Raw genomic sequence first — 12,919 nt, forward strand, 5'->3', positions numbered from 1 at the left:
AATGCAAAGGGAGTCGTGGTCAGCTTTGGAAACTTGATCAATTGCATCTGAGGCCTCAGAAAGAATAGATGTCACAAGATCTGTAGGTTGGTTCTTACAAGATTGCACTCCAGTACAAAGTAATGACAATAAAACCATAATTGTGGGACTGTATAAATCCAGTATCTACTAGTTTTTTCCTGGTTTTTAATTACTATTTGTTGGAAGGTTGCAAGTTTGTGTTGACTGTCAGTATAATCGATGCACAAACAGTGAAGTGAATGAGCTCTTCTGTGGGATTCCTCTCCTCTTTGAGTTATTGCTGCTGGATGTGCTTTGCTGACTCTTATTCCTTCTATTAGATTCTTTGTAGGAACAGCAGCCTCGGAAGCCCATCTAATATATGTGGGTCTCCTCCTGGTGCCATTGGAAAGCCACACAGCTTGGAGACCATTGGTTTTCCTCCAGACTCAGTAACAGCAGCTGGCAGCTACAAGAAAGCACCGGGGTTTGAGCGAGAAGATCAGGTGGGGGCCGAGTATTTGAAGAGTTTCAAATGCCAGGTTAGTTGGGAATATTGGCTTGGAAGAGTTGGGGGATGAGGAAGAGTAAGAAATTTCCCAGTTTAGCTTGAATGTATTTTTATTTTTCAAGGAGCAAAAAATGAGAGAGAACTATTCTCATTAGGTATTTTCAGATCTCTGCTGTTGCTTTCAGCCTCTCTTCCTGTCTCTTCCATCTTACATCTGTTCTTGTCTTCCTAGCTGCCATCACACACTCAGTTTGTGGAAGTGAAGCTGCTGTTTGTTTCCTAATCCTTCACAACTTCTGCCCTATGTTGGCCCCAGGTAGCTCCCCACATACCACTTCTTGCTCTTTCTTTTTTCATATTTAGGTCCTTGCCAAGAGTTGCTGGTTTTTTTCCTCTATTTTCTCATGGAAACTCATCCTCCCTTCTCTGTTGTCACCCCAAACTTCTACATTGATCTCCATCACTTGGTTTGTCTTCTGTTTTCACCGCTCATTTCTCTGGTGTATTAAAAAATGGCACTTGGGTTGTTTCTTGCTTCTGTGGCTGTATCATTCTGATCCTTGTCCTCTCCTTTGGCTTCTCTGTTAGATTTGAATTCCTCACTTGTATTTACAAACCCTTTGCAATCTTTCCCAACCGGCGTCTCTCATGACATTCCCTCTTTCCCCTTTTGGATATCCCTGTCTTGCTTGCCTTGGTGCTTCCTCAGACTTCTCCTTGGTGTAATGCCTTGTTCAGATTCCTTAAGCCTAGAGCTCTCTGCCATGCATGAGCTTTCCCACAGTCAATTTCTTATTGTGAATTTCCTTTCTTGATGCTACAATTGACACTTTCTCTGCACCATCCCTTCCAAGTCAGCTGAGTCCAACACAGAGCTTAAGGTCTCAGTTTTTGTTCCTCACGGGGCTTATAAAGGAATGGAACATCTCAATTTAATGGAGGGAACAGATACTTCTATGAAGAGATGCCTGGAAAAATATTTCTACAAGTCTTTAAAAAAATAAAGTAAAAAGGAATAAATATACCTGGTATATGTTTGAAAACAAATGGCAGGAAATCCTGCTTTCAAGCCTGGCTATGTTTAAACTCTTGTCTGTAATATGAACGAATGTAGGCTTTATAAATATTTACTGCTGCATCAGTATTGCACTGCTGTGAGAAAACAGTTGAAATATCCCATCCAGACAAGACCTTGCATAAAGTAGCTGGTTTTAGAAGCAGACTCAGTGGGCTTTCTTTTATTTATTTTAACAACTTTGGCAAGATATGACCAAACTTTATGGTAGGACAGGTCTTGAACAGTGTTTAGTCTAATTAAAATGATTTAGTGACAAATACAGATGAAGCTACATGCATGGATGCCTGCTTATAAATGCTTCCATTGTCTTGCTTAATGTGGATGTGGCTCAGGAAATTGCAAATTGATGCAACACGTCTTTGGGGGTAAAGAGCAGACCATGCTGTGATCCTGGCACTTCTGGCAGGCACAGCATCTTGTAGCAGTTCTTTAGAAACAAAAGAAGAACCATGTGCTGATTCTCTAATGCCTCTGCTGCAAAGGAGGAGGGAACCCAAAGCTGAAGGACTGAGAGAACCCCTCTTTCCTGCCAGCAGGGGCAGGGTGCCAGGGAGGCCCTGCTTTGCAGAAAATGGGCATCAAGCCTAAGCCAAGGAGAAAGGGGATGGAGCATGAATAGGACTTTTAAAAGGAGGGCCAGATGATGAGCATTTATGTCTGAAGTCCAGGCTCTGCTACAAAGATACTGTATTTGGGTAGCTTCTTACTCGTGGCTTTAATTAAGCAAAAACCTGTGTTAAATATCTAGAATAAGTAACTATTAAGATATAGATGGAAGTAATCACAGTTGCCTCATGCTTGCTTTCTACAGACAAAATTAAGTGTCTCATAAATGTCCTGATTTAATTTTATTTTAATCTGTAATTACTTCTTTAAGTCCTCTGCAATTCCCTTTGGCTGCAGTGGGCACCAGAGGTTCTCATATACTCTGTAAATTGGACTAATAATTAGGCATTTAACTTGGTCACTAGTATCTGAAAACTTGAGAGGCTTTGGCTCAGCTCTGCAATAGGCTTGACATTTTTCCTCTGTAGAATTAGTATAAATAGTTTCTGTCTTATTAGAATGAAAAATGCACTTTCTGTGTTAATAGGTCCCACATAGTTTGTGGTTAAGGCTGAGCCAGCAGTTAAAGCTAAAAATAAATTTCCTGAGTCCCGAAAGATTTAGCAAGCCGGAATAATGCTGGCAGCCCTGGAAGGAGTTGAGAGCCACAACCAGGAGGTGCTCCCAAGTGCTGACACACAGTACAGTGGGTTTGTTCCATGCTGGTTGGAAAACATTCAGTTTCACTGGTAATTTATGTGCCCTGTTTTCTTCCCTGACTGCAACAGAGTGAGCTGGAGAATTCCAGCCTGTCCTTTGAATTTCTGTCTCGATGCATGCCCTTTTTAATGCTATTCAGAGCCAAAGGAGACTGGCTCAGTGGTGACAATTGGTTTGCTTTGTTTTTCACTTGTGTTACATGAATTCAAGGCAGTGGGAACTGGGACCAGCCTAGAAATGCGTTCACTTTTTCTCCTCCTTAAAGAGAAAAAACCCCTTCCAGTAAGACTTAACTGCACCAGAGCCAGCTCACTCAATTGGCAGGGAGCCTCTCCTTGGGGGGGGAGCATGGATGCATATGTGCCTTCCCTTCAGCCTCTGACGGCTGTTGATAGCACATTTTGTGTTCAGATGAGTGTTAACAGGGTAGGGATGTGTTGGATAATCTAGCAGGCGTGTTATCAGACACACACAGATGCACTCACGTAAGGCAGCTACTGCACGCAAAGGGAAGCGCGTCTGGGATCGGCCGGGTGGGAATGTTGCTCTATGTTGTTCAGGGAAGCGTGAGAGGATGGTACCCACCACAGAAGGATTTTTGTGTCTGTATCTCAGCTGCTTGTTTGCCAGGCTTTGACCTCCCCCCATCTGCCCACAGGCACACAGCTGAGCAGAGAAAATTATTTCATTAAGTAAAACCAAGGAAGGGATGAAATCTGCTGCTGCTCTTTTGCCTGTCTGGCTATGTCAGCCCTCTCCAGCAATCACTTATCTTTTTTGTAAGGCTCTTTAAGCCAAAAATAGTCAAGGCATATCACTTCAGGTCAGTGGGGTGTCTCACGTGCTGCTGTTGTGCCTGGATCTCCCCTGCAGAGATGCTGACTGACTGCCTTGGCGTTTACACGATTGAGCAGATCTTATGCCTGGGATGTGTCTCTGGTTCAGACTGGAGGGAGGGGGGTTGGAGAGTGAGTGAAGAAGCAACCCTGACTCTTAGCACTTCTTTGCTCCCTCTCTGTGCCCAGAGGATATGATTGATCTCCCTGTGCCCTATGCATGGAGCAGAACAGGGCCAGCAGAGCAGACTGTACAGGCTGGCAAGCTCAGGGGGCCACTTTCTTCCCAGCTCTGGTTATTGTAGCTTAGGACTGACTGATGTGAGGCTAGAGGGTTGGTACCTGTAAAGGATATAGTGCTGGAAGGTCCTTAAGATGAAATTTTAGGCTAAGTAGTGGAATTCTAAATACATGTTGGCATACATACAGTTCTGCAATTTCAGACACCTCACTTACATTGTATAGCTTTGAGCTTTACGGTAATGGGGAAGATTTTTGTGTTTGTTTTTTTCTTTTTTAAAATCAGTTTTGATGATGTTGCTTTTAAAATTTGTTGGTTGTCATTGTATTTTATTTTGCAATTCTTGTTAAGAGCTGGAATAGTTAGAGGGAAAACATAATCTGCATACTTTATTTCCCCAAAGCTGAAAAATGTTTACATAATTAAAAACTACAGTATGCCTCCCTCTGTTTCTGGCTCTTTTTTTTTTTTTTTTTTTGTTGGATACCAGTGAAGCTGGTGAGTTATTTATAGCAAGGCAAAATAATTCACTCTTGGTCTTGATTCTTGAGGTGTCCTTTGTGCTAGTAGAGGACCTAAAGCAGTGTTGAAGGCAAATGTGATTGTTATAAGTCTTTGCATAACTCCAGGGGTGATGCCTTGGTATATAGACAGCAAATTATCCAGCATGTTTTCAGTTTGCTATGCATTCCTGCTCTCTGAATTCTCTAGTGCCCAGAGCTGGCTGTAAGAGAGGAAGGGATTGTGTTTCCCATGGCCTCTCCAAAGCCAGCACTCAGCCATTTTTAAATTTGCTGCTAATCCCTCTGGTTGTCTTTTATTCTGTGTCTTTACTGCAGCAAGCAAAAATGAAGTCCCACTCACTGGAGCACAGGAGCCAGGATCAACCTTTGTTACAGCCCAAACAGGTATGGTACTGCTAACAGGGCTCTGAACATAGCTCAGTGATCTCACCACCACAGACAAGGACACGAGAAATCTCTGTGGATCCAGACAACTCTGCAGGGAGTAAATGACAGTCCAGACACCATTAGGTTGCTCATCTTAAGGGATTACTTCATGAAGGAAGATGGGATGATTTGCAGGGGTGTTATTTGTGAATGACCAGACCTGTGTGAATTCAGGATAGATTTGTAGGCCTGAACCATGCTGGAGAGAGTCTCCAAATAACAGAAAATTGAGCTGGAATGGATCTCTGGAGTCATCTAGGTTCAAGGATTCAGCAAAGAAAATTTAATATCGGGTTCTAAGTCATGTGCTGAGCTGAGTCTGAGTGAGTGATCCATCCCTATGATTGCATGCGAGTTGGGAATCATAGGAGTTAATTCTGGGGCAGCCTGAAGGATGTTTGTAGTGCTGGGGTGGGGAGTGGGGACATGAAGGGGCACAGAACAGAGAACAGTCGGCAGAAATTAAAGAAAAGCTGTTAATCTTTCCCCCACCCCCCAGCCCAGTAGCAGCACCAGCCATCTGTCAGGTTGGAAGCAGGCAGGAGCAGGTTTGCTGCTGATCTTTGGCTCAGCCCCGCATGTTTCTGAGGGGATTCTTCTCTGAAGATGTTTTATTTCCTATCTCTTCCCCTTTTAAAACTCTTTGTTTCAGGACATCCTGGGTATTCTCCCGGTAGGGAGCCCGCTGACATCCAGCATCTCCTCTAGTATCACCTCCAGCCTGGCTGCAACACCACCCAGCCCTGCAGGCACCAGCAGCATACCAGGCATGAATGCCAATGCCCTTCCTTTCTACCCAACAAGTGACACCGTTGAGTCTGTTATAGGTAACTTCACCTTTTTTACTGATGCTGATAGGGCCTCCTCAGCCGTGGATCACCAGGTGTGAGGATTGGAATAGTGTGGGTGTTCCCATCAACTCCAGTATTTTCTTTTCGTCTCAGTGTTGGCAGATTTCTTGAGGCTTTTAAGCTTTTTCTGTGACTGTGACACATCTGATGTTTTCTGCAGGTCATTATGGATGAAATGCACCCGTGGGACCAAGGAGAAGGCCTCTGAGCCATTTTCTCAGAATGCTAGATGCTGTAAAGGGCCCTAGTTTTAGGTCTGTCAAAGTTACAAAGAGGTCTTAGAGTAGGCAGGAAATCAGAGGGGAATTTTCCACAGTCAGAACCCCTTACATTCTAAATGACAAATTTTATAGTGAGGGTTACCACCAGGTAGATTGTGAGGATTGTAAGGTAGATTGTTCTTCACGGAGTATGGGACAGAGGCTGTAAGAAAAAGAACAGGAGAGTCCAGTGGGTGGAGTCACTTCTCTGAGATAGGTGCAGGTTTTTTGGTCACCTGTTTTTTCTTGGTTTTGGTTTTTTTGGTTTTTTTTTCCCCCAACGTTTCTGAGGTGATCTCACTAATTTGCTAAAAATAATAATAGAAAAGAGTGGGCATGTGTGGGATGAAATTGTATTGATCACAATTAGTGATGAGGCATGTTCAAATAGAACATTTGCAGGCATTCATAAGCTTTTTTTGTTTTACCCGATCTTTGAACCTCAGAGATGTTTATCAAGTGTTCCCTTCCATTGGTACTTCTTTTCAGAGTAGCTCTTCAGCAAAGTATGGACAAAACACAAGCCAGGCCCAAACATTTCATAGGCCAGTGTTACTGCATATTATGGGCAGACTTGAAAGAGCAGTTTGGGGAAGACTTATGGGAACTGCTGTTGTTTCACCAAATTTTTCTGTTCGTATAACATTTGGGAATGCGTTGAGACAAAAAGAAATCAGATCAGGCAAAAAAATCTAAAACAAAAACAAACCTGAATTGAAAAGCTGCCCATGATGCTTCTGCCAAACCATTTGAGAACAGCGTTGCACAGGGCAAAGAGTAGGGCCGTGCAGACTGACAAATAGAGAGCAAAGGCTCCTCTGCATGTAGGCTCTTTGGGCCATCCTATCTCTTGAAGTTGTTGGTCCTTTATAACATAATTGGTACCTCTGTGTCTGGCAGAGTCTGCCTTGGATGACCTGGACCTGAATGAATTCGGAGTGGCTGCCCTGGAGAAGACATTTGACAGCAGCACAGTGCCCCACACGAGTGGCATCATGATAGGTACATGAAAGCAAAAGAGCTTTCTTTATCTTCTGCCAAGCAGTGTTGCCCAGTCACCTCAGTGGAGCCAGCCCAACACAGCTCTAAAACCAGTCCCAAAGTAGCATTGGTTAAAACAGCAATTACAACAAACTCTGGCAACCACCGAGCATCTTTGAAACGAGAGCTTGCCCTTACTGACTAGCAGAGCTGAGTTCTTTGGGCCCAGGTGTCTTGGGGATGTTTCTTGAGACTGGATGGGACTTGCTTGATTTTTTTTATTTTTTTTAAGTGTGTAAGTAGACTCTAGAAGGCACCTGATACCTTTGAAAACAGGCCAAAGTGTAATGATTTGCATCTTAAGCAGAAAACTCTCCCTAGCAGTAACAGGAAACTCATTGACCTGGTAATGCTATCTGTCTGTCACAGAATGTCATCATGGTCTGCTGATTTGATTCCTGTAACGTCTGTCTCATTTTAACACATGGAGGTAGGCTAAGGCCTCTTCTGCCTATCTCTAATGAGTGTCCAGGGGAAAAGAAAAAAGTCTCATAGCTTTTTGGTTGTACTTTCTGGCAACCCTTGCTGCGTAAGACAGGTTTTAAATGAGAGCTAACTTTGCTGGTCTGAAGGTTTCCAAGGGACCACGCTGTCTGGAGCTTTGAGGTAGGAAGGGACCTGTGGAAGGAACCCTAAAGAATATCACTTCCACTTCCCTTCCAAAGGGAAGATCCTGGTTGGAGAGTTTACTGTGCATGTCTGCTGATAGCCCTGCTTCTGCTGCTACCCATCTGCAGTGGCTTAGGGATCTTCCACACTGCTTTTTCCTCCATTCATGTCAGGTCTGGGTGTTAGCTGGTGATCTTCTAAGAAGAAAGATCAGGAGAGAGTTGGGAGTAGGGATGAGATCTCCCTCAATCTGTGTGTGGCAGGCAGAATGACCTCTTGTGTAGGGGAAGTGTTGTGTGTGTTGAGGTTGGGCTTTTGCTTATTTGGGGGGGGTTTGTGTTTGTTTGGGGTTTGTTTGTTTGTTTTTTATTGCTGATAGATCCAGGCACTCCAGTATGTCTAAAGTGACTAAAGAGAGTCACTGATTTGTGGTGGCTTAGACCTTGACCTTACTCAGGAGCATAGTGTTCTCACTAGAGGTTGTTTGGAAGTATTAAAAGCAGAGGCACATGTTTTAGAAGTAAATTTTTCAGTACAAAGTATTTCACCAGTTAACCAAATTCATCATCTCCAGACTGATAGGGACTGAACTCTGCTCAGAAAACCTTTTGTGGCCTTGGCCACTGAAAGTGTGGGTCCATTGAATTCTGCAGGGCCTTAACCTGTGTGTTTCACAGGACAGCAGCTTCAGTGCTCCTCTTGAAGGCTGAGAGGGGGATGAAATGTGCTGAGAAGTGGAGGAAATCCCAAGGGGCTTAGGGAGGAGAAAGGGAACCTAATGCCTTCTGCTCTGAATTCCTGCACTGTGCCCATACTTCATGGTCATACATTGCCATCCTTTCTGTGTGTTCTTTGTCCAGGTGGGAGTTTGCTGCAAAGTTCTGCTCCTGTAAATATCCCCGGGTCCCTTGGAAGCTCTGCCTCCTTTCACTCTGCCTCTCCTTCTCCACCGGTCAGCCTCTCATCGCATTTCCTTCATCAGCCCCAGGGACACTTAAGCCAATCAGAAAACACATTCCTGGGGACATCAGCTTCTCATGGATCATTAGGTAAATGCACAGTGTGTGTGTCCCATGTACATGCCTGTCTGTGCCATGTAAGTATTTTATTTTAAGTTAGCTTTAATTTTAATGTATTATTTCACTTCTGTCATTTGTATCTCTTCTTCCCATGAGAACAGCCACAGTGCTAAAAGCTGCTTTACCAAAAACTGGATAATGCCTTCTGAAAAAGGGAGCAAATCCCTCTGCTTCCCTGGATGTAGTTTGAGGAAAAGGCACAGATAGGTTAAATGACTTGCTCTGATGATGCCTTTTCCTGCCACCAATGCTGTGCTGAGACTTTACTTTTTTATACAACACACAAGAGTTTCATCCTCAGCTTTGCTTTGTTAAGGAGAGGATTGCAGTTTGCCCTTGGGACTGCTTGTAGGTCAGATTGACTGCTAGAACAAACTTGGATCTTAGTATTTTTTTCCTCCTGTTTGGCACTCTGCATGCACTGTTGTAGTATGGACTTTGCAAAAAGTTATGGTGTCCTTGTCCCCTTCATTCCTTTTTTGTTGTTTTCTGTTTAAATTTCCTTCTTGAGGATCTGTTTCCTGTATGAGGGATTATGAAGGGAAGAGAAATTCCTTTGGAGCCTCAGCTGTATCAGAACTGGGAACTGAAGGGTCAAATCTATCTTATTACCCAGATGCAGAGTTACCTTGAGAAGTAAAACTGTTTATTAGGCTCAGGGCTACAGTGACACTTGCTCTGCTGACCTCTGTGTTACTAACAGTAAATACTAGTTCTTTCTGTTGATACTAGAGGTAAATGCTTCTTCACATTTGAGATACACTTTGATCTTTAATATTCAGTTTAACTTAATAAAATTATCACATGCTTTTGTAATCTATTTCTGCATGCCCTTCTCTGTGTAAGTGCATCCCTTGTTTGCATAAGCCACTGCCACTCTTCCATGCCTTGCAACTGCAATTTGTTTGGCTTTAGCAGCTTTTATAATTACTGTAATAAGAAAAGATATCAGAGGGCACCTCTGCTATTAATTGGTGTTGAGGCTGACTGTTCATCCCAGTTCCAGTGAGAAAAGGAAATCTTGCTGGTAAGGCCTGCTCTTAATTTTAGAAGAAACAAGTTTAACTGTTACATTTGTCTTGACTATGTAGTTATACAAATAAAAAGCCAAAAAAATGCTGGAAACTTACAAGTGCATTTTTAAGAAAAAAAGTTAGAGATTTAGCTGTAATACAACAAAAGTATTTTTTCTGAGCTAAGTAGTTTTGATAAGATATTTAAACAATAACCTAGCAGTTGGGAAACTGGAATTTATCTATTTCATGTGACTTGCTGGATGAGTGTTAAGTTAATGTGTAGATTGTGCAGTTATTACTTATTTGTATTGCAACTGAGTTTAAAATACCTAGTCCTGGGCTAGTTTCCACTGTACTAGATGCAAAATGTGCAGAGAAGACATTTCTGGCCAAAGGGGGCTTGCTCATGAACAGCAAGTGGAAAGGAGTAAAAAGAAACGAGATATGCTTGGTCAACATTATGGCAGAATTTGTGGTTTCCCAGCATCCTGCCTAGTGCTAAATTCCCTTTCAGGGAAACTGGAGCTTTTTTTTTTTTTTTTTTAAAAATGAGTTAAGGTTCCATTAAATCTTCTTGCTCTCAAGTGAGCATGCTTCTGAGCAGATGGTGTAAATCTATGGTAAGTGGCCTGAGCCTTGTTGCTCTGCTGAATGACTTGTTAATGCACCTAAGCCCTTAGGGAAGACAAGTTACTATTTTTCAGCTCTATTTTATGTGTGTGTGTGTGTGTGTGTGTGAGAGAGAGAGAGAGAGAGAGAGAGAGAGAGAGAGAAAGTGTCTTGGATGTCACTAAATGGGAAGTAAGTGATGTTGGGTTAGTCCTCACTGAAAGGCCACTGGCCGCAGGGCTTGCCTTCAGGCGCAGTCAGTTCAGTTGCTGTAAGATCAGAGTTATCAAAGTGCAGCTAAATTTAGGAGTGTTCTCAGCCAGTGGTAAGCACCTCTGGATAGAAATAACTCCTACATCCCACAGGTGCATGTCTGTGTGCATATGAGTCCACATCAGTCAGTAGCTCTGTCTTGATACGAGCGTTTCCTACTAGTTCTGCCTTGAGTGCAGAGTATGGGTGCTTATTTTAAGGAGAAATATTTTTATTATGAAAAGAGTACAAACCTTGGAGTCTGTAAGAAAAGCAAACCATTTTGATTGCAACTGTTTTTCTACAGCTCTGTCTCCTAAACCTTGAATTTCTTCCTGAAAAGAGAAATTATGTGAACAAGCTAAACTAGGAAGTGGTTACTTGGTCTTATCCAGTGCCAGTCACTATCTTTATGTTAGAAGGTATACACCAGATCTTGAAGCTCGTGTATATACCATCTCCTCCACTTTTTATAAACAGGGTTTTCCAGTCAGTGCTGTTCTTTGCATATGCAAACAGTAATGATGGTGGTGTGCTTTAGTCTTGTTGTTTGGGAAGTGAAACTCCTTTTCTAAGTGCCAAGCAAAGAGACAAAAGCAGAAGTTTTTTTTAGGGTATAGTTTGATAGGAAGCATCACCTGGGTAGGTTGTGTGTGCCAATCCATTCACCAATTCCAGTGGCTGTGCATAGAATGGCTGCATAGAAATGGCTGCAATGGCTGCATAGAAAAGCAGGAAGGTAGTAAGCTGTTCAGAGGTTCTTGCATGAGAAGGGGGACTCAAGCTACTAGCCAGCTCTCCTGTAAAATCTGTGCTTCTAAAAACAGGTTCAAAAGTTGCCCTGACTCAGTTTCCAGGGTTCTTCCTGTATTCTTGAAAGGCAAGGCCTAATGGTGGGAAAATTCCCCTATAAAGTCCTTCTATGATGGATTCCTGGGTCCTGGGGACAAAAGTACTTCTTAAGATGATCTCTTCCCTGTATACCCATTTTTGAATCCTGGATTTCACAGGGGTAGGGAGGAAATGGGGAAATTGCCAGCACCTGTGACATAACCCTCTCTATTTCCCTGTGAAACAGGTTTAAATGGGATGAACAGCAGCATATGGGAACACTTTGCTTCGGGGAGTTTTTCGCCCAGTACCTCACCTGCATTTCTGTCAGGTCCAGGTGCTGCGGAGCTGGCACGGCTACGACAAGAACTGGATGAAGCCAACGGCACAATAAAGCAGTGGGAAGAGTCTTGGAAACAAGCCAAACAGGTACTTGGCCAACTCCTGGGAAGCAGGATTAGGGAGTGTAAAGGAGTAGGAGGGTGTCAGCCTTTTAACGAGAAGCTTTCCAGACACTGAGGTCATGAGAAGAGCTGTAAGTTTTACAGATTCTCTTAAGCAATCTTGTTCTTTCTTCTGCCCTGGGAAAAGGACTAAATTGCTGTGCTTGATGTGTTCATGTGCAAGGTCAGGTGTCACAGCAGATGCACTGAGGTGCTTCATGGTCTTTTACACCAGGCAATTGACTTAAATCCATGACAATTTGCTGGGATGCAAAGCTCATCCTCTTAATGGTATGAACCAGATCTGTAGAACTGCAGCCCAACCACATGGGGTGTCTGCCATGAGCAGCACTTTGAAGTGTAGCTCCAGGAATGTTTCAGAACAGGGCAGATTAGACAGGCCACATTCCTGGTGAGGATTGTATGAAAATGGATAGTTCTGCCTGAGATTCTCTACTGGAGGCTGACCAGGTTTTCAGGCTGCTCTTTTAACCCTCTTTCTTGGAACCTGTAGGCTTGTGATGCTTGGAAAAAGGAGGCAGAGGAAGCAAATGATCGCGCCAACACAGCTAACATGGAATGTGAACTGGCCCGGGATCAGAGGGAAGCCTTGGAGCTGCAGGTGAAGGAACTGCAGGAGGAGCTGGAGAGGATCCACACCGGCCAGGACCCTCAGTTTCTGCGTTCTTTCTCTGACCTGGAAACACTCTCACTCTCTTCACTTTACACTCTTCAGAAGCAGCTGCGGGCAAACCTGGAGAAAGTCGATAAGGTGAGTGCCAGGGATTTGCAGGCAGGATCTTGCTCTCTCTGCTCCAAGAGATTGCAGCTTTTCTTTAAGACAGCCAAGAATCAGCAGCCTATCAAAGCAATTCCGTGTGGATATAGTCAAAGTGAGTTCTAGCCAGCTTATAGGAGAATACCTACATCATCTTTGTGCCTGAAGTATAGACTTTCAGCCAGTGAAAGCTGCTCTGTTGATCCTAAAGGTGCTAGAGGACATCATGCCATGCTGCTTTGCTTTTCCTTCAGGGGACAAATGGGCA

General features: G+C 43.5%; 1 protein-coding gene across 12 annotated transcripts in view; it reads left to right on the forward strand.

Annotated features, from left to right (window-relative positions):
- Nucleotides 1-12,919, forward strand: part of UNK (unk zinc finger) — a 47,989-nt gene that overhangs the window by 30,661 nt on the left and 4,409 nt on the right. For 5 of the 12 annotated variants that reach the window (XM_071764569.1, XM_071764574.1, XM_071764570.1 and 2 more), the window contains 7 exons: nt 342-542; nt 4,772-4,840; nt 5,535-5,709; nt 6,894-6,995; nt 8,504-8,692; nt 11,678-11,859; nt 12,388-12,645. In XM_071764569.1, coding sequence (XP_071620670.1) covers nt 342-542; nt 4,772-4,840; nt 5,535-5,709; nt 6,894-6,995; nt 8,504-8,692; nt 11,678-11,859; nt 12,388-12,645 — 1,176 coding nt within the window. The remainder of the gene's footprint in view (nt 1-341; nt 543-4,771; nt 4,841-5,534; nt 5,710-6,893; nt 6,996-8,503; nt 8,693-11,677; nt 11,860-12,387; nt 12,646-12,919) is intronic. The other 7 variants (XM_071764577.1, XM_071764571.1, XM_071764575.1 and 4 more) reach the window with 3 other exon arrangements.

This window comes from Heliangelus exortis, chromosome 20 (genome assembly GCF_036169615.1).
Source record: "Heliangelus exortis chromosome 20, bHelExo1.hap1, whole genome shotgun sequence".
In the NCBI taxonomy this organism is placed as follows: Eukaryota; Metazoa; Chordata; class Aves; order Apodiformes; family Trochilidae; genus Heliangelus; species Heliangelus exortis.